Here is a 24006-nt window from a genome sequence, read left to right on the forward strand (position 1 = left end):
CAAAGATTATATGAATAAAAATGTATTTTTTCCATTATTCAAAGTACTTAACTTATGTTTTGTAGAATTAGAATTTACTTTATAAAATAACAACTTAATATATACATATTTATTTAATATGTGTTTAATAAGTATTTAAATTAAAAAAAAAAACTAAAGTAAATCACTATTTTTAAATATTTTTGTTGTTTTCTTTTTACAATAAAAAAAATTATAATAATATTGATATCTCGAGATTAATCCCGATTATTTTATACCTAGTACATCAGACTTAACGCACACAGACCAAATGTAACCCCACACATAAAAGCAACCGATACGTAGACAGTCACTAGAATACGTCGAGACAAATCCTTACACACAGGCACAACACGTCACGCAATTTTGAACCTTATCGTTTTGGCACCCTCCGTTATGTGCCCTACATTTACCGATCCGCGGATAACCTCAAAAAATGAGATTTTGAACGGAACATGTCATGGTTTTTAGTGATAATTGTGATTCTTTGCGCTTATTCTGATTATAAATTGATAAAGTTATTGCAATATTACAAGTTTAAATGATTGTTTTATCATCGAATGTGATTTGAAGTTTTTTCGTGTAGCATTCGTTTCAGTTGTGTATTTCGTGTCGAATTGCGAGAATGTGGCGTGTCAAACTTATATTATTACACGGTAATTTATGATATCGTACGTACCGTGACAGTAACGTGATATAAATGAGTAAGAATAGTGATATCGAATAGAAATGAGCGTAAGTAATTTTTAATTTATTAAAAAAAAAAAAACCTATTAAATAGATTATAAACATATGTTTTAAGTGTATCGTAATCTAGGCTTAAATATGATAATTGAGTGAATAACTACATTATTAATGTTAATATAATATTATGGTTAAAAAAAATACAGAACAGAAAAAAAGATTTGAGAACATTTCAAAACATACTTTTGTTGAAGAAAAAGTGTATTAAAGCTTAGTTGTCACTCATGATAATCATGAATTTATGAGCTTAGTTTACACTGTGCTTGTTATCAATCATAAAACGTATGAAATAAATGACAGCTGTTTAAGTCCATAGCATGACTGTAGGAAATGATCCCTTTATCATTCTTATCGGACATTATATGACATGGCGGCCGAAACAAATGCGATAAATAGCGCAATACCAGTTATAATATGACAAATAGGTACCTATCTATCCTTATGTGATTTTAAGCACCATCCTTCTGTTCAATTATTTAAACAAGAAATAATTTGTTGCAAGTTTTGTTAACTTAAGATTAAAAATATAATCATCTATTTTGTTTTTAATTATATTATATTATATATATATATAAAATTAGAAAATTTATTTTCTTAATAACAATTTCTTTATTACAAGTAATTTCATATGAATTAACCAACCATAAAGTCTTGATAGTTTCCCTTATTACTGTCAATAAAAGGCGAATATTTCCAATTAACAGTATAGGTAGGCAGGGTCGTATTACGTATCGGTCACTGTTGGTGACGTAAAAATTTTAACCTTTAATACTATGTATGTATATTAAGATATAATACCTATTAACTGCTGATGCTACGTATGCGTATATAACAGGGCTGGATCTACCATATGGCTTTTTGGGCTTCAAAAGTCAAGTCAAAGTTAAAAATAATGCGGAAGAATCCATAACTTTATTAAATTAAACAGATCGTATGGTTTGCAGCCCTGTGAGTCCTGCAATTAATCAAACTCGTTCATTTAATTTAATTTAAGTTAACGTTCCGATGTGTCTTAGGTGGGCCGAAAAAAAGTAAAGGTCCGGCTCTGGTATATAATATATAATACCTTCTTCGTGACATCAGTAGAAAACATATTAAAAAAAAAACATATGAAAATACAATAACTTTCATCGCTAGCTAATTGCACAGCTATGTCGGGAACTTTTACATATTATAAACACATTATGTATACCTAGTTGCAAATCGGGACTTTAGTTCTCAAAGTTCAAATTTTATATATTTCTAACATCTTGTAACAGAAGTTTATAATACTGTGACACCTATGTTCGTCTTTTACGTCCCAATGTTTTTTTTTAATATACATATTCGACAGTTTATACTATTTTTATTTAATCTAAAAACTATTCAAAAGTTCATTGACACAGTTAAAAAAAAAAAAAAACAAATACTTTATTAATATATTTTTTTTACAATATTATTTATAACTTTAATTATTTTTCGTTTTCATAACCAAACTCATCAGACTCGACAGTTTTAATGAAATTATACATAATCGATGGTTAATTTAATTACATTCTGAATTTTACTAAACTTTGAACTCCATGGTTCAATTAATTATCCAATAACAAAGGAAATAACGATAACAACATCTTGTAATTATCATAGGTAAACTAATGCTCCGTTCGTCGTAAATAGACTAAACTGTTCAAATGACCAATGAACTCTCAAACCACTGTTTCCGTTTGCCTTCTACCTAATACGCTCAAAAGTGTGTCAGATAAGCCGTTTTATTGCAACAGACAACAGTGTTTCTACCGATTGATATGTATGTTCTAAGTGCATATTAAAACATACTACTTACATTAAAAAGAAGGAAATGAATACAAGAAAATATATAATGATCAAATTGCTACCATAGCCTCTAGATACATGACCATCGATATATTATAAGTAAAGTCCGTCTTGGCTTTGCACGTAGGTAGGTATATATATATATATATATTAATGGTAACCTAAAATGTTTAAATTGTAATACTTAAAAGCTGTAGGTTTCCGCAGTCCAGTGTTCTCTGACACAATAATTCTAACAATATCAAAACTATATACTAATTATTTATTCAAACCTTTCGTATGAATCAATCCATACATTGGTACAATCTGTAGTAGTTTTCGAGTTTATAGCGTTCAGAGAGACAGACGCGGCAAGGGGCTATGTTTTATATTCTTTCGTAATTATTGTAATACAAAAATAAGAGGACTTCGTTTATTCTTTAAATATGTCCAACCAGCTATAAATATTCTGTTGTGCGATTCAGAAGGAAATCACTTCGTATCTCACTCGTTAAATATTGACAACCGACTTACAATACTCCATTTTGATTGTTATGGGCAGGCGGACGGGCAAATTGAACCACCTGATGGTAAGTGGACTACGTAATTGGTGGTAATACGGAACCCACTATGTAAAACATTTATCTATTTTAAAAAGATACAGGTATTTAGTATTGTTTGATTTACATATTTTATTAATAATTGAGTAGATGTAAAGGATTTTATTATTTCAACATGATTATTTTCGATCTCTTCATTTGCATCGAATAGATTCGATCACGTCACTGATTACCCTGGAATGTAAAACTAACTATATTTATAACGCTTGACAATTATCGTGTCAGAATATATTCACGGTAAAATGTATAAAATAACTCGTAAATAATAATTACACAAGATAAAGCGGTTCGAACATATTTACCACGCATTTTAAAGATAGCTTTTTCGCATTCCGCAACAGTTACGTTCAACAGAAAATGCGAAAAGAAATAACTTGTTGGATATGGACATACGTAATTTAAAAACCAAATTAAAACATTAATATTAAAGTTTACATCTCCTCACGTAACGTACGTAACTCAATAATTATTTTAAATAAGTATTTTACACGAACTTGTCAAAACAAAAAATAAAAGGCTTAAAACGTAAAATTAAGATAGCATTTCTTATTCTCATTGAAATATAAATTTATAATGCTCTTAAAATTTCTATAAGCGAAATATTTTATCGCATAATTAAAAAACTATACGTAGTCAGTTGACACTTTCTACACCGGTGATATATTATTTGTATTGTAACAAGTCGAAGTCGAGGGGTCGCTCAGCGCCACCAGTTGAATGCTTTTGACATTGACCTATTTTATGTAATGTCATGTCATGTCACTTCATTTGTCTGTAATATGTTATACTGTCTACACAAATGAAGCTATAAATAACTAATAAGGGTAAGTATATTTATTGTATGTACTATTAATTTTTGAAGCAAATTTTAAGTTTATACTAACATTTTGACAGTGAAACAGTAGAACGTTACTTGAAGTGTTTCCACTAGTTTTGCTTTTGTCACAGTACGAAAGATGGCCATTGACATTCCTAGTAGATGCGAGAGATGGCGCTGTAATATAAAAAATAAAACTCAATTTTTTACCCTTTGTTAATGAATCCATACTAATATTATAAATGCAAAAGTAACTCTGTCTGTCTGTTGCTCTTTCACGGCCAAATCACAATTTGATGAAATTTATTATGAAATAAGCTTGAACTCCAAGGAAGGACATAAGATAATGTTTATGGTAACAGCTAACAGTTGACGACCAACCCCTCTGCTGACGATCGACCGTAACGCGAGCGAAATCGCGAGCGACTAGTTCGACATAAGACATATCGTATTGTGTTTATAAACAAAGAAAAAAACTATTTAATATAGAAATCCTATTATATACAAACATTGAGTCGTTTTCGTTTTTTAACCAATACATATTCAATGCTTAAAAGCTTTTATAGACAGAGTTAATGTAATAAAAAGCGAAAGCCCTCGAAAGACCTTTGAATAATCTTTTGAAGTTTTATATTATTGAGTTTACTTCGATTTTCTATCAAAGATTCAAATTACTCAATGCGAAATGTTTCATTTAAAATGTAAATCTTTATAGCTATATTATTTGAGTATGGACCTAAGATTAAGGCCACGTCAACGTAAAAAAAGAACAAAAAGTTTTAGTAGGCAATCAATTCTCAGTACCTAAGCCAGAGTTGGGCGGTTGGTAGTGTTTTAACTTCCACGCATCAGAATGCACATAAAGCACCTGGGTGCAGCTCCATTGACTTTGTATGCACAGACCCAATTTGTTTTGCAGAGTTCAGACTCTTTTAAATTTTGTCGTATTGTCGTCTCATTGGATTATGAAAGTGAAAAAAAAGATAAAACAAATACAATTGTGCATAATACAAAGTCTCCTTTGAGAATTGCCGCCGCGACTAACGTCATCATTTTGGGATTAACTTACTAAAATTAGTTTTTTATTTAATTACTCTACATTTATTTATTTTATTTACTTAGAAGTCTTTGTTCGTATGTTCGACCACTTATCGATACGAATTAAGTACATTGACATGAAAAACTGTATACATTTTCTTAATTTTTCATTTCGTCTAGACATTCAAAATTGTATATCAATCACCGTAATTCGAAAATTATCACTTACTTAATATAAAATGTATTTTATTTAAAATTAAAAATGCTAAGTAGTACCTATCTACCTATTTAGGAAATTAAACTAAGTGTTTCTTAAGTAAATTTTGTTTTAACATTGATAGATTATGTTAAAATTTGTCTTTTGATAAATCTTTGAATATTGTATTTAAAAAAAAAATGGCTTATTGTCACAGTAGTCATAATCCTCTAGGAATAGGGTCTTTTCATGAAGGATCGAACTTGTGCGGATATTCTTAGCGGAACAAAATAATTGCGAGGGAAATATCTCCTCAAAGGGAGAGGAGGCCTTATCCCAGCAGTGGGAAATTTATAGGCTATACAGGCGTGCTATACGAAGATCGGTTTTACTTACTTTTCAAGACACGGAATAGTACTAATACCTTAACAGCGATTTCTTTACAAAATTACTAATTATACTTATCGGTAATAACTTTTATTAAACGACGCTATAGTACAACAGTAAGCCATAAACGTTACTTTGAAACAATAGACACCCATAATGGGATCGTGAATGTTACGCTGCGGAAGAGTCGACATTAAATAATGTATTTTATATGATCATGTTGTAAAATTAATGTAGGAACATATTTCAAATTTATACCTATATACCTACGTCATAACGCATTCGTAACAAAATCAGTAAGTACTTATAATGTTATGTATTGTTTGACACTTACGGTTAGTGCGTTTTACGAGGAATAAAAAAAAAAAGAAAAGAATAAAAATCAAAGAAAATAATATTTGTAATATATGTGATATATGTTTATTTATATTTTTTAAACATAGTCTACGCCACAGATTTAGAGTATGCTAGATATCGCATGCTCATTTGATAGTATTAAAACTGAGCATGCCTTCTTTTTCATACTTACGATGACGTCATCAGGCCATATTTGAACGTCATTATAAATATTTTAAAATTAGTGCATTTGTGCAACAAAATGACTTACCGATGGAAGGTAAAAATAACTCGATTTACTGTCCTAGAAGAGTGTTAGGCATAAAAAGTAATATATGTCCTTTATTGGAGTTCGAGCATGCTTCATACCCATCAGATTCGGTTCAGTGATTTGTCTGTGAAAGAGCAACAGACATATAGAATCACTATCGAATTTTTAATATTAGTTTAGATAACGGCACAGTTAAACGAACACAAACTAAAGTCAATGTGCATTTAAACACGAACTTAGGGCACGCTTGGTTTTACGATTTGCGGTATTTAGCTAATCAAAATATATGGTTTACGTTATATTCTATAAACTCTCTTCGGGATGTTTTTAACAAAGTAGGAATAATCAGTGTTGCGTCACAATTTATTTACAAAAATATTATGTATATTCACAGTAACATTTCACATGATCACTTTGATAAAATCAGTAAAAATCATTGTATGTGCACAAGAAGTAAGGATAAGCTTATAACGCCAAGTTCCTGACTCCGCAAAGTCAATAAATCCTTCTTGGGACAAAGGATCCGTTTCTAAATTAAAATTCCGCATTTGCAATTTTTTTTTTGACATTTTTATCTTTGCCGTTTCATAGATACAAATCAATTGTAAAAAATACATTGGTAAAGAAGGCATATAATTCGATACAAGATTTTTTTTGATGATAAGCGTGGACTTAATACTTGTTGACTTCGAGGCAGGATATATTACATACATATATAACTGCATTTAACTAACATGACTGCATTTTTAAATGTTGAAAAAGAGTAACTACTGAGTTATTTGCCGGTTTTTCTCGGTAGAATCTACATTCCGAACCGGTGGTAACTTCACTTAATATTATTCGTTAAATGACCATTCAAACGTGCTTGTAAAAGCCTTCTTGAATAAAGTGTATTTTGATTTTATTCTTCTTACTATAACGCCTCTAGCATAATAAATAAATAATAATAAATAATAAAAAACTTTATTGAAAAAACACAATGCTTACATAATAGATTAACATATGACACTATTAACCTTCTTAAACTTAACTTAAACTATTACAATTTTTTCCATTGGTTGAGGTGCAAAATTTTGATTATCTTTGGACCCCACACTAGGAGACCTGTTATACCGTGGGGCCCGAACACTTGGTTTCACAGGCTGCTAATCATCGGACCAAGACTTAAATATTCACCAATCTGTATGTAATCTATATAGAGTAGTAAATAATCTATATAGCAAGCACAGTCTGAATATCAACTGGCGTATAACGCTTTTGACAATTTCACTCTAAGGCTTCCGTAGTGAAGTAATAAAGGTAAAGACGTACACGAACTTGAGCAAAACGCTCTTTTAATCATGCACATATTTGGTTCAAGGAAAAATAAAATGGTATAAATAAATTGGATGTAATTCATAGCTTATCCCAATTTCTCGTTGATTAGGTCACACGCCCACCGATGTAGATGAAATCTCATTTGCCTTTTCAAATTGCTTTATCGAATAATGTTATTTTATTTTTCTCTTTTATCCTACTTAATATTTTTACTGAAATGAAAAAAAAGTATAACCTAAATCGTAATTTTGTAAAGAAATAATTTTCGTTCGATGTTGTTATTTAGTTATGTTATATTATATTTATATTGTAGTTTATAGTTAAAATAGCATTCGCTTGTATTTAAATCGTGTATTTTTTATGGGTATGTACAAGTGTTTTAAATATAGAAGAGTTGACCGCAATTAGGGATGATCTAAATAAAATAAAACTTATTGATGATTGTTCAAAAATAAATCAAAATATTATATTATATATTGGCAGAAAGTTGGACTTGAATCACGAGCGATACTGCGATATTATGTAAAATTGAAGTAGGCAGGTACTTAAATAAAAAATATGATCAACAAAAACCGTCTGTATTAATGAAAAAGTTATACTAACATCATTCATTTGGTTTTACTTGGTGGTACCAGCCATTCATCAGATATGTATTCTACCGCCCAATAACAATACTTCTGTACTGTTGTGTTTCGGTTTGAAGGATGAGAAAGCCAGTTTAACCGCACTAGGCGCTCTCATCACCGGCGAGTCCCACATACACCCCCCCCCATTTCATGTTTACATATAAAAAAGTAGCGCTTCAAATAATTATTTTTTGAGGCAGGATAGTATGCGCAGCTGAACAGCTTTCGATGAAACTCTTCCTATATTATTCCGAAAATTACATATTCATAGATAACGTTCAACCAAATGAAATCACGGACAGTTCGTGTTTAGTTAAACCCTAAAATTCAAGTAACTAATTATAAAATATGACTCGCACATAAATCACAAGCCATTTACACGCATATACACACAATTATAAAGATCAATTTACAATATATCAACCGAGAACATCGTCAACGTCCCGCCGTAAAGGAAGCCGGCAGATAGCGACCTGAATAATAATAAAGATAAACTCATGAGAGTAATGGGACGAATACCATATCTTTGTTTTAACCAATTCAAAATGTTAAGAGGGTTTGGATACGGTCAGTCCCCTTACTACACACTGTCGTGTATACGCCATGTTCCGTGGTCACCCTTATGATTTAATACGTCTGTTGTTGTTTGTCTTGTTCGTGTGTGTGTGAGTGAAGGAAAATATCACAGGATACTTTGTATCTGTTGGATGATATTCCATCTTACGTATACAACCACATTCGAGCGGCGCCGTGGAGTCAACTACTCAAAAGAAGACAGTTCTATTTACAGCAGGCTTACTTATGTCTGTTATGCACATAAACACATTATGCCGACTACTTTCCTTAATAATTGAGCTATTTAATAAAAAAAAATATCCTAATCGGCCTAGTTTCTACTCAACCGGACATAAGTCTAGTTAAGCCATAGGTAGCCATAGCTATATACGTACCAATACGTATGCCTGAGGTGTTCGTCTCTTTGTCAAGAGTTGCGACTGAAGTTCTAATTCAACCGTGCGAAATAGTGCAACATATTTTCTAAAATATATGATTTTTACTATATAGTATAATATACTAGTTGTGGCTTCGTTTGTTGTTGGGGTCATCCGGTTTTAGGTATTAGAAAACCTATGTCCTTCTTTGGATTTCCTTGCTTAATATAACTTTCATCATTCATAAAATTCGCTTCAGTGGTTTGGTCGTCAAAGAGAGCAGACAGACAGACAGACAGAGTTACTTTCGCATTTATAATATTAGTATAGATTTAACATTCTACAAATTCCTCTGAATATTTAAAACAAACAACTTACGACCTAATGATTAATTATTATAACTGCGTTAAACACAAAGAAAATAATAAATATCCATGTCATTATTAACAAGACGATGGTAATTTATGAATTAATTTCTCTTAAAGTGCCAATATTAGACAAATTATAGGCCATCTAGTAGTGTGCCAAAGTTATATAGTTATTAAAATAGTCATAGTTCTATTGTACTGCAGACAAACCATCGTAGTCACCAAGTTTGGTGGCGTATTGGCGACGTAAGGAATGATTAATATTTCTAACGGCGCCAAATACCAGATAACCCATTTGCTAATCCAATCAACCATATCATAAAATACCCTTAAAATGGAATTACACTGAGCGAACTATCTCTTTAATTTTTTTATTATAATGCAATAACTTAAATCTATATTTATGTTTACACGAAGCTTGTCTTGGCTTTGTTTCGCTACGAATGGTAAGATATATATACATACAAACGTGTAACTCAGAATTGTTTATTCGTGAGCAGGTGTCCTCACTCTATGTTTACCTCTATCTTCAAGCATGAGATGTACGAATCTATTTCGATTAAAACCTGCAACATAATCTATACCCTTTACTAATAATATAAATGTAAAAGTGACGGTCTATCTGTCAGTTTGTTTTCACGGTCAAACTACTGATCTAAATTTGAAGCACGATGAAGCAAGCTTGAACCCCAAGCGTGGACAGAGGGTACTTCTTATGCCTTACACTTGACGACTAACCTCTAAAATGCGAGTAAAGATGCGGTCGACAACTAGTGTAACATACTTAGCATGACACGGACTAAGCATATTTAGTGTAAAGTGAATCATATTTAGATACAAATAGAATACATTTTTAAAAGACATATTGGACACTTAATAGGTAATACTTCTAATCAATTCAATTCTTAGTTAAATGAGTAATACCTACATCGAATTAATAATAATTAATATTTTTACTTTGACTTTATTATATAAAAAGTAAACCTTGAAAATATTATTTAACCGCAAACATCAATTTAGACTCCATGTAATATAAATTCATCAATATGAAATATAATGAATCCATGAAAGCGCGTCAGACGATGAAACAATGCAAGGGAAATTGAAGCTTATGCCTTTGACACACGAACATTCTCGTGCGGACAGAGTGCTTAACTGTCGTTAGGCGTGGTGTACATCGCGAGTTTTATCGTTACGATATTGTAGTTGGATGGTGCATTCTGTGTAAGCCTATTATCAACCGTCTATACATATCAATGCATTACATTCTACAATACAATTATTTCTTAAATTAACATTTATTAAATTATTTAGCGTCAGGTTTGCGCAGTAAAACTAACCGTTTCATATTAGTTGTTACTTTTATATCTGTTCTTGTTTTTATAAGTATTTATTATTACGTTTTAAATCGTCAGTTACAACTCTCATTATAATACATGCAATAAACTAATTTTCGAATTTTTAACATTAGTTTGGATTCAACAATACGTATATTATAACCTGATTTAATTCTAACTCCAACTGTGTATACATTTCAATAATATCAATTGAGTAACGCAGCGATGATGTACAAACAGTGTGTGCTCTACTTTACATATTGGCCCTGGAATATGCCTTTGATGTGTTGAACACAGACATGGTAAGCCGATTGATTGTGTGTCAAAGTCTATTATCATTTAATCTGTATGGCACGAGGTAAACACTGCCATGATCACGAACAATGTCAGTACGCTCGAGCGAGTTTATTGATGTACATTATGACCCTTGCATTAGTGCCGACCAGCGTGATAATGTCAGGTTAATAGTACTTATATCTAATAGGATAGATCTATGTTAAATTATGCTAAAAAGATTTAATGTATAGGTTGACGGATGAGCATATGGGCCAGCTGATGGTAAGTGGTCACCATCGCCCATAGATAATGGCACAGTAAGAAATATTAACCATTACTTACAACGCCATTACGCCATCAACCTTGGGAATTAAGATGTTATGTCCCTTGTGCCTGTAGTTACACTGGCTCACCCACCTTTTAAATCAGAACTGAGCACACCAATACTGAGTACTGTTTGGCGGTAGATTATCTGATGAGTGGGTGGTACCTCTCCAGACGGGTGCAAGCTTTGTGCAAACAAAACCCTACCATCAAAATAGGCAAACTCTTTCGAGCTCAGTACCTTTATGTCCTGTGTTTACAAACGTTTTTTTTGTTTGGTAGCTAATGACGTCATCAATAAAGAAATGGTAATAATGGAAGAAAAAGATCCTTATTCATTTACAAAAGTACGTTTTATGGTTGAATTTCGAGCACCGGGCGAACTCTACTATATTAGTCATAAAACGTTACATCAATCGGAGTTTTCTCGGTATCTTTACTAATATTATAGGAGTTTACATTTGTTTGTTTGTATATAATCCCCTGGATATACGTCATATCCGGAACTAATGACACAATTGTGAAAACGTTTTCAATGGTAGAAAACTATTTTATTCCTGAATGCTACATTATTTATAAATATAATTTTCTTTATTAATAAATTACAGCCGAGCGAAGCCGGGACAGGTCACTAGTCATAACAAATTAGATTAACGAAATAAAAATATCGTTGACAATAATTTCTTTAACAAGCAATTTTATATAGCAAAATTCTGTTATTTACTCGACCAGCACCGGAAAGGCTGATCACTGTAAAAGTTAACGATCCGACGGATAATACGCTGATTAATTATTTCTTCAGAAATCCTGATCCGCCAATAGCAATCAAATACGTTTCTGTATTATTTATTTCCTTTTTGTGTTTTTTTTTAATCAGTAAAACCATATAAAATGAAAGGATTACGTTATGTTAAAATCGATTTTGAAACAAAATGAAAAGCTATTACTTGGTGGTAGGGTTTTGTGCAAGACCGTCTGGGTAGGTACCACCCACTCATTATAATTCTACCACCAAGCAATACTCAGTATTGTTGTGTTCCGGTTTAAATGGTGAGTGAGGCAGTGTAATTACAAGCACAAGGGACATAACATCTTAGTTCCCAAGGATGATGGAGCATTGGTTAATATTCCATACAGAGCTAAAAGGGGTAGTGGTGTTCACTTACCATCTGTTGGCCCATTTGCCCGCGCGCCTACCTATGTCATAAAAAAGGCTGATCAAGTTTTATTGCAATTGTTAGGTGTCGTAATTAGTCACCTGGTTTTTGTTACGTTTAAACGTCGTAACCACTCAATCGATTATCATGAAACTGCATACTTTATAGTCAGTCCATTAGAGGGCATAGCTCATATCCGACGCTCAGCAAGTAATACAGGCAAAGCCACGGACGAAAACTGGCATTTTACATTAGTAAATATTTTTTATATATGGTAGAAAACTTTCAAAACGTCAATAATATTTTATGTACGAATCTATGTACTTATATTGGAACTACCTCATTTGTTCAGTGGCTAACTATAAGATTCAACTAGCGGAGCTGCATGGGTTCAATCCCCGCGTCGGTTTAGTAATAATTAAGTTAGTTTCATTCGAATGTATAATATGTCGTTTAAGATATACGTATAAATAACTTTTATATGCAGAGTAATATAAAAAGGTAACAATAAAATTGTGTCGATATATTTCCTTACTTTTATTGTTCTTCATTAAAAAAAAAATAGAAAAGAGATATTATTTTTTTGTTTAAGATCATCCTTATTTCTAAACAAAAGATCTTTTAGAACCGTAATAATATTCTTTGAAGAAATAATTCCAAAGACATTATGAAAATATATTTTTCTTTGTTCTAACCTGTTTTTTTTAATAAGCTTAATAATAAAAAAATATTTATTTATCATTTACTGTATTCTGTAGCGGAACAGACTGACAGACAGATAGACACATTATGTGTCGCCGCGCTATATTACGATAGTGTTAAACATCTAACACGGTGTGGTTATGTTATACCATGCGCAATTTGTTTCTATAATTTGTTTCTGAACTTATTTTCATTTTGTTTAATTTACATTTTGTTTAATTTACATTTTGTTTAATTTACATTTTGTTTAATTTACATTTTGTTTAGTTTAGATTTGTTAAACAGTTTTCGATAAATTATTTTATTTCATTGTTTTGTAATTATTAGTTTTAGTTTTTTTTTAGAGTTCAATACTTTATAAGTGCATGTTGTGTTCTCCTATAATTGGAGGTACATTTAATATTTTATTGTCTAAATTTGTATTTTTTGTATTACATATGTAGCTGTGTTGGAGTTCCATATTAAATAAATAAATAAATAAGTTACACAGACTAGACTAGGTTACTGTCCGACTCTCTTATAATTTCAATGGTTCACATCTGCTAGGTAACCCGCGGTCGATTTTAGTTTATTATTAAGCAATGAAAGTTACAGCCAGTAAATATGCCACTACTGGGTGAAGCTTTATTGATATTTTAAGGAGGGCTTGCAAATATTCCATCTGTTCGTATTCCAGTGCGACTTGCTACAAACACAGGTGGCGGAACATCAACCAATACCCAGGATCCAGGAGATTCACTGTGTTTCACTATGTTTCTTTCACGACCAAGCACAAGATGATACTTCCATATAATTAAATAAATAAATATTGGACAACGGTACCACAAACACCCAGACCCAAGACAACATAGAAAACTAATGAACTTTTTCAACATCGACTCGGCCGGGAATCGAACCCGGGACCTCAGAGTGGCGTACCCATGAAAACCGGTGTACACACTACTCGACCACAGAGGTCGTAAACTCGCGATGTTTGTTTCAAACTTTCAAGTCGTATTTAATACTATAGTCCTGTTAAACTAAAAAAAAAAACGGTCAAGTGCTAATAAATGTATTATATATGGCGAGTTGTACTCATGTTTAACATACCATTTTATATTCATGTATTATATCCTCAAGGAAAACGTTCTTGTAACAAACACAAGTACCTAATATTGTGCTATTTGTAAAAAGATCAAAAGAGTTCCTTCTTATGTAAAATAATATACAAACATACGTTTACGTATTGACCTATTCGTTACCAATTGGTATTATATATAACAAATGTGGGTTTTGAAGAATATATAAATAATTTATCAAAGTATTTTTTTATGTAAAATTTACTGTATTTTTTTTATTGACATTTGAATGTAATATTAAAATATGTATGTAGGGTTTGTTCGCTTGGTTACGTTTATATCAGGGATGCATCGATACGCCTTTTTGCCGATACGATACCGATACCGATACTCTTAGAAAAATATCGGCGATACCGATACCGATACCGATACACTTATCGAATTTAAATAAAGGTAAAATAAATGTATAGGATATATATGTATAGGATAATAATAATAAATGACAGGTTGATTGATTAAAAAAATATATTAAAATAAAACATTACTGACTTGGAATGTGAATATTGGTAATTAAGCTCAGTAATTAAGGTTCATTAATAAGAGTTACTAACTAAAAAAATTTATAAAATTTTTGTTTAAAAAACAAAGTATTATCTCGTTTGCAACGAAAACCTGCTGTATCGCCGATATATCGGTATCGAATACGTCCCTAGTTTATATAATACTCAGTATAAAAGTTAAAAAATATGTACGATGTTTTGAAGAAATATAATTAGTTATATTTATATTTAGCACATGGGAACTGATGACAGTATGAGTGACGACGTGTTTGAAGATGACACGCTCCGTGCCCCCGCGCCGCGCGGCACTCCCTCGCCGACGGGCTACAGGGACTACCGGCCCGAGTCGCCCGCCCGCTCCGCTATTGACGAAGATGTTCCTATACATAAGGTAATGCATATGTCGCAGGCAAGTAGCTTAATTAGACATCCAATGAAACACCTAGCCACTTTACTATACGGCGCTGTTCAATTGGCGGCTTGAATGTCACTCAGCAAATTCATTTCCGTTCATAGAATACGGATTTGACTTTTTATTGAAAATTAACTCAAACACAAAAATTCGCATGATGGGAATGGTACCGGGAGTTTGGGAGAATAGAACCCCCTTTCCCCACCCCTCTACCCCTCCTGCACCCAATTACTAAACCGCAACCGGCTGGTTGAACGGCGCCCTTTAGTAAAGTGTCTAGGCTGTCAATTAAATGACTAATTTAACCAGTTGACTGCGACACATATAAGTACATTTAAAATTTAAAAACAAAGCCGAAGTACGTATGCTCCACCAGATTTTAATTTCGAAGTGATTTCGTTTACTTGTGGTATTTTTTAATATCGATATGAGAGGCCTATTTGCAAATATGTCCATCTGATAGGGCATGGTAACCTATCTTACACTGAAAAAACACAGCAAATCATGTGATCTAAGATGACACCCGTATAAGTCTTGTCATCCAAATCGGATTATTTCAATACATATTTTATTGATATTTGTTACGTTTTACAGGGCCTCGAACATGACTGAAAGTAATCTTGTAAAGCTTATTCTACACCTGTTTGACCAAGCGAGATATCTCTAACAAAGACATTACGCTAAGGTAGAATTCCAGTGATCGCGCTTGAGTGCACGGGTGTGGCATTCGCTTTACAAATATTTCTGCTTCGCATGGTCGGGCGGGTGTGTTCCAATCTCAATATGAATGAGTACAATCCAACTACAGGTCCCCTAATAAAATACATATACCATATAGTCTATATATTTGTATGTATTATTGTTAGTGAAATGAATAAAACTTAATTCATCGGTGCTTATAATGTAAAACGTTGTGCTTGCTTAATGACTTATAAAAAATGGTGCATTAATTTTAATTTTCCTCGTGGTAGGGATTCACATCTACTGCCAAACAGATTGCTGTACAATAATACTGTGTCAATTCATATACCGTAGTGTTGTATTTCTGTTTGAAGCATGAGCCAGAGTAACTACAAGTACTTGTACTAGTTTGTTGTTTGTTGTGTAGTTGTTTGTACGAATTGGCGATGTGATTAATGGTTAATATTTCTCACGACGCCGATGTCTATAGGACCACTTACTATTAGAGATGTTCCAAGTAGTCGGCGACTAGTCCGTAAAGCCGACTATGCGGCCGCATTCGTTGTCGGCGACTAGTCGGCGACTATTCAGCAAAAATTGTCAACTAAAGGCTTCTTTTATTATATATGTATATTCCTTGATAAAATGTTTGTTTGTAACATTATTTTATTACAATTATTATTATTATTATTTCAATTACATGGATTTTAGATAAATTATCATTTCTTACTGGTTATGTTATGGTTAGGTTAGGTTAGGTTGTATATGTATATTATGTATATCCAATTGGTCGAAAAAATCCATAAGCGAGACTTTACTTTTGAGATGATTAAATTTTAATCTTAAACTAATTCACTTTAATGAACAATAACATAATATTTTTACACAAAAACCCCTCTCTGAACCGTGCAAAGCAAAAATTATATGGTCGATTAATTAATACATAGAGATTTACATTTTTAAATGTTTTTAGACAATTCTCCTGGGCGACAGTGGGGTAGGGAAGACTTCACTGTTGGTACAATTCGAAACTGGAAAGTTCCAACCCGGAAACTTCTCAGCTACCGTCGGCATTGGTTTCACGGTAAGTACTTTTGTATAAAAATATATACCGAATATACAAATAGAATTATTCCTTAAATATAGATAAATAAATATAGAGCTCTCTGTTATCTGTGATGTCGTTAAAATTAACTGTTGTTTGAATGCCTGCGAAAGTTACTTCCAGTGCCTCAACTTTTATATTTCATATTAAAAAAAATACTGACATCAAAATGTTTGTTGTTTAAAAGTGAATTGTATTATAAAATTCTGTAACAATAATAACTTTCATAAAGTTAAACTAGATTATGTTATTTCCAGGTATTAAATTACCTGAATATTTCTCTAAGAAATGTTTTAATAATATGCTATCACTAACTAACGTTTCATTCAATTATCATGAAGTAAATCTTTTATTTCTTAAGAAATAAAATCATGAGTGTTATTAGAATTTTCGTGGGACTTTAATTCGTAAACATTTAGCGAACTTGTCAAAAGGTTTAAGTTCTGCACTTTTCACGCCACTTTTGTATGCAGTAAAAACGTTCCTGCAAAACGAATTTATTTTTTGAACAAGAAAAAAAACTTAAAGGTAAGTATAATTTAGTTTTATAACTAATATGTTGTATTAAAACTTCATAAAATGTTCATCAAAGAAGTGAACCTCAGTGAAATGCCTTTTAAAAAAATGTACTTCTATTAAGTATTTTTAAGTCGAGAATATTCATTCGGACGGATGAAATCTTTCAAGTTAGTAGGATTATATTATTAAGTATTCTGCTTGAATTTTGTAATCTTACAGACATAATAACAAAACCTATATTCCTTACTTTTAAATCCGTAAATATTCCTTATTTTTAATACGTAAAACTAGCATGTTCGTTTGTATACGCTAATGTTATAAATGTGAAAGTAACTGTCAGTTTGTTACGCGGCTAAATAGAAAATGATGAAATTAGGCTACTTTTTTATATTGAAACCTTAACATACAACCCAAAACGCGTGCAAAAACTAGTTTTGTATAAAAAACAAATAAAACCATCCTTTATTCCGTATGGTGCAACAAAATACTGGCCGATAAAATTATTTTTCCATGGGAAGTTGATATGAGTACCTCATTTTAAACTATCTAGAAAAGAGATGCAAATGAATATATGGGACACATATTATTATGCTCGATATCAAATTCAAAAATGAATGTATTAAATGTATAAAATCATAAAATTGCGTAAGTATATACAAATATAGTTTACATATAGTTGGATGCGTTTTGAATATTCACATAGCATAAAGTAGGTACTTTTTTTATTTCCGTTTCGCGCTCTTTCTCGTAGAATAGAGGAAAACTTTTTTTTAAATAAATCGGAGTTATCGGAACTTGAACATAAAGGTTGTTAATATTGCCGTCCCCTTAAAAGTTCTGACAGACTGCATGCTTGCCTAGTCCTCGACATACATATATGTATGTAGCAGGCTACTTTCAAATGCCTTATATCCTACTTATTATATATATATTATACTTTCTTCTGGGTATTATGTTACCTGTATCGACGATCATGCAATTGATATTTCTACATATACTTATTAAACAATATACATTTATAAATATATCTAAATGTTCTTTAAAATGTTTTGTATACATGTGATGCGGATTATTTTCATCAGACACAAACATTATCGAGAACGAGATAAAATTTAAAAACAAAATAAGCACATGAAAATTCAATAAAACTTTTCCGGATTTGAACCCGCATACTTCGGTTAAAATCCACGTGTTCATGTCTGCTCTCAAAAATAAACCTATTAAAGTCATTGAAATAAAACTAGTTTTTTAACGGATTTAATCGCGTATATTTATTAAGTTCGTGGTCACGGGCAGACTGTCTGCCCGTGACCACGAACACTGCAAAGTGCTCGAAACGTCGGGATGTTAAAATAAAATAATTAATATACGCGATTAAATCCGTTAAAAAACTAGTTTTATTTCAATGTGTAATAATCGCGAAAATCTAAGACAACACTATTAAAGTCATATTGATTGATACTTTATTATATTCTTATCGCGTTCACTTCGTAATAATTTATAATTAAAGAAACACATAGCTTTTATAATGTCTGCCCATTTATAATAGAAAACACGATTGTCTTAAAATATCGTATAACAAGAGGAAGAATAAGGTTTCAGCAAATATTATAGATCAACTTCCACATTAGTTTTACGAGGAAATGCGAGATGGGAATCACTTCGAATATACGAATATTATAAAATTAATAAGGCGATCTTGTTAAGGGTTTGTTTTCATCATTTAATGAATTAAATTTGTATTATTATTTCGAAAGTACTTTTTTATAACCGACCTTGGGAACTAAGATGTTATGTCACTTAGTTTCACTTATCCTTTGAATCGAAGCATATCAGTACTAAGTTGGTCGCTTGGCGGTAGTACGCGTGATGAGTAGGTGGTACTTCCCAGACGGGCTTGCATAAAGCCCTACTAATTTATCATGAAAATCTTTATAAGCATTGTTACATTTCAAAGTATGAGTATCGCTGAATCTATACTTTACCTATATCGTTATAAATAAAGCAATGTATAGATTACATTATTAATATTATATCTCCAAGCTTCTTACATCTGAGTAAAGCATAATCAAATTGTATGAGATTGTTAATTACTTAAGCTCGGCTCGTACGGCTATGGGCGCTCTATTTACTCGCTGGCTGCGAGAAATGTTACATATCTAACTTTGTTATCGGGTGCGTAAAATAATCTTGTTCCATAGGCAACTTTGCTCGAAAAAGTAAAATTGTTACGTCAAATTATTGGCTATGATGAGCGAGGCGCGCGGTTATGAGTTATCTTTAGTGTATGTGTTACGATTCATAATAAAGACAGAAAAATAATTCAAATAAATAATTAAATTCCACGCAGTTATTATTTGTAATAGCTATTTTTAAATTAGATTTGCATATTATATAATCTATACTTATCGGTTATTACACGAATAAAGTATATTTTGATTTTGGGCTTAAAACATTTTAGGGAATAAGCGTGTATGTGTGATTTAGACAGTCTTTCACAATATAATTATACAATTCGTAGAGGAGAATTACAATAACGTAAATATTATAAAATATGAACTACCACCAAATAAGAATAATTCGTATTGTTGTGTTTTGGTTTGAGTGGAGCCCGAAAATACATATGGAAGATAAGAAATCGGGCAACGTAAGGGGTTAATAATATATCTGCACATAATTACAGCACTATCTCAGTGCTAATGTGAACTATTTCAAATTAGGAGAAATATGTCTTTTACCACCATATTTCAGACCCCACTGCAACATATTATTTTTGGAGATAACTTATTTTAAAATTAAACCAATAGACTATCTTATTATACCTCTGTAAATTTATATTAAAAAGAACATTAATGAAAAAGTGTGTAATTAAGAAAGAGTGATTTTTATGTATATCATTACGCAATTTAGTGTTTTATATATTATTTTAATAAACTATATTTAAAAAATAAAACAGTTTTAATAACATATAACAGGGTTGTTTTAAAATTACTCCGAATATTAATAATAAATTAATATCAAAAAATTAAAACAATTAAAATAAAGATTTTAATTTGAGTCTCAAAATCAAAATAACAAGCTTTAATTTATTGCGTCTTCGTCGTCGACCCGAACACGACGTTAAGATCCCAATTAAGACGTATCTTAATTCGCTTTTAGTTAGACCTTTCACATTTCAATTTCGTTCTTCAGTAGCCTAATTTTGACATCGTTAGTGACATTTAGTTAGTTACAAAACTTAAATAAAAATCGCTTATATATTTTTAAAACGCTGCAAACGAACGGAATCGGCGGATTGGTTGTTTACCATCTACTATCCTATTGAGGCGCTAAATGTTTACGTACATACATGTATATTGCGTTTTATACAAATAGTTCAATAAAATAGACAAATATATTCGACGAATGGTGCAATTTATTTGTCCTACAGTCTTCGATCTAATACAAAAGAATACCGCAATTACATAAAAAAATTTCAAATACATCTTAATACGCTCGATACACGTTGTATCAAATCCAAACATCAGAATAAACTATTCGAGTAGTTTCTTTTGATCGGCATGTAATTCAAACTCAGTAGGTACTCATTTCAATCGATTAAATCTTATTGAGGTATGTTTGTTAATTATAAACCTATGTGTAATTAAATTATCTTTTGTATGAAAGTTAACGAACATATATGAGTGGATTTTACAATAAAATCGAATAACTTGTCCAAGAAGGATTTATTAGAATTCAGTTTATCATTATCACTACCAATATAATCGATGGATTATGAATTATTTATATATTATTTTAAATTGAAAAAAAAATGTCAGTGTGGGCCACGTCTTCCAAGAAGACGACAAGCTCGAAGTCCAGCGAAGATCTGCTGATGTTCAGCAAAAATATAAAATAACGCCATAATTTTTAAAAATGAAATGTGAAAAAGACACGGGCAATGGTAAGCCCGTGGATGTTGTAAAGTAAATAAAAAATATATATATATAATCGATGAGTGAAAATACATATATCTATAAAGAAATGTATATTTGATAGTTTATAGTGCTGCCTGGTTCTATTGAAACATACACTGCCCCCTCGGGGAGACCAATCTTATTCAAGTATTCGGTACGTCCTCGAGATCTGTTACAGATTAAGTTCCGGGTCGCCATTCAGTTTATTGAGAACCAAAATTATTTAATCAAGCCATTATAAATACATAACTTTACTGTTTTTGTTACTGATCTTTTATTATATACCTACTATTTTTAATTTTTATATTTAAGGACTTAATGTTAATAATTATTCTTATATTGGTTAGCAAATATCCGTAAAACCGTGATGATTAAAAGTTAATGAGAATACAAAATAAAAAAATAAAAATAGATTCGGATATTTAGAAATTACTAACGATTTCTTTCTTTAAGCTTTTCAATTCGTTGAGCTCTTATTGATTTACTCGGACATATTAAATAGATTTCAGCTTAGGCTGGTGTGATTGCTTGCCTGGATCTGGATCGTGGTTTGGTTGCCTTATAAAATCTGTATATTTTGGTTTCATTTATTTAGATATATACAACAACTTTCTTAATTATTATTGTGTTTTTAAAAATATGCGCTTACAGTAATTACTCTTTTATGATATTATGTAAAGTATTATATAGATACATACTACTTTACATCGAAAAAAGTCAAATCTCTCCTGATTTACCAGAACTCCAAAAATATTATATATTAGCAGAGTTTTTAAGAGGATGCGGCGCAGACGATTCTATGCATAACCCCAAATTCTTCTCATACCAAAAAACTTTTTGTTTTAAGTTAGTCCAGTTTCCACATAATGCTGGCCGTGTGCTCTGCACGGCCAGCATTATGCTTTAATCCCCGACGACACTATGTGTAAAATTGAGTGCAGAGAAACATTATTATTATGATAAAAATTGTGACAGTGTTGTGTAGTTAGACAAATAGCTACATGGCAAACGTTTTACTAACAAGATTAAATTATAAATTTAAAATTAAAAAGGGCGAAAAATACTCAAAATTAACACAGACAGACACACAAATATGCCAATCATATAAATAATCTTATTTTTGCGTTGGGGCTTTAAGTCAAGCGAACAGAGTCACGGGCACCAGCTAGCATATAATATTAATAAAGATTATTCCAGGGAGACGATGACGCAATAATATTTAGGCTTTTATAAGATTTATTTGATATTGTTTATTTTCAAGAGTTTAATTTACTTCAAAACTTTTTGAAAGCTTTATCAGTTTCTGAAGTGTTATTATATTCGTTATAATTTATGATTTTAAAGTTTAATTTCATTTATACGAGATTTGTTGATTAGCTGATACTTTAATTTTTAACTAAGCACTTAAAATATATAACTAAAATAAAATTCTAATTATGTTAATATAGAGAATCATCATATTATTACTAGCTGCGCCCTGCGGTTTTACCCGCGATAGATTAGTACACGAAGTGATATATATAGATACTCTTATTGCTATTGAAAAACAATTCAAAATAATTTTTAAAATCAATCCCATTATTAAAATTATTATTAATTCTTTTAATGGCCTTATCTGTATCGTAATATGACGCGCCTACGTATATTACGTACGTAAACCGCATCTCACGTAACAAGCATTTATCAATTAATGTAAAACCAAATCAAAATATATATGTATATTTTATACAAGTAGGCAATTTTGAATCGAAATTTAAAACCTACGGTATCTACCGAGAATTGTTTAACAATAATATCTACCAGGACAAGCTCGGTATCTATCGAGTATCATAATTATTAACCAACAGCAAAATACCTTTTATCGTCTGTTTGTTTACAGGTTTTCATTTCCAATAATAAATTTGGTCGAATTTCAACCGCTGGACGAACACTAGTAGGTATTCATAAATATATGTTTCTGACCATTATTCGAAAAACAAAAACGCTTGTTTCGTTGCAAATAATAATTTTCAATCGCTCAAAGGTATACAGCCGCCAAATTATAGTCCTAAGTTCGATTCTGAACCCTTGGTTGTCATCCACATTCCTAGCACAAGCTCAACTTTAATACTTATTTGTCTAAGATTTAGTTATTTGACGAGACAGAGCACCGACAATCTTTGCCGCTTTGTCTGTGCCAAGAGTGTGATGGATGACTTATTCTATCAAGAATACTTTTAATTCATTAAAATTAATATTTTCTTAATATTATTTGGTCTTTGCAAATTACACAACAGATTTAAAAAGAAATGGATACTGATGGTTTAATATACATACAATCGGATATTAAATTAAGTAGATAAGTTTGCTTGGAACATCAGATTTATATCTATTTATAATTTATTTCGTTAAATCATATATAATGAAATATGTTAAAATTTAATTCAAGCCACAAATTATATGTGGACAAACCGCATCC

General features: G+C 31.2%; 1 protein-coding gene across 1 annotated transcript in view; it reads left to right on the plus strand.

The window, feature by feature from the left end:
* Positions 1-432: 432 nt before the first annotated feature.
* The window catches only part of LOC125064865 (ras-related protein Rab-37), an 84110-nt gene continuing 60536 nt past the window's right edge, over positions 433-24006 (plus strand). Inside the window, exons 1-3 of the mRNA XM_047672155.1 lie at positions 433-753; positions 15108-15266; positions 16942-17052. Of these exons, the coding sequence (XP_047528111.1) occupies positions 748-753; positions 15108-15266; positions 16942-17052 (276 nt within the window). The 5' untranslated portion in view covers positions 433-747. The remainder of the gene's footprint in view (positions 754-15107; positions 15267-16941; positions 17053-24006) is intronic.

Source organism: Vanessa atalanta, chromosome 6 (genome assembly GCF_905147765.1).
Source record: "Vanessa atalanta chromosome 6, ilVanAtal1.2, whole genome shotgun sequence".
Taxonomy (NCBI): Eukaryota; Metazoa; Arthropoda; class Insecta; order Lepidoptera; family Nymphalidae; genus Vanessa; species Vanessa atalanta.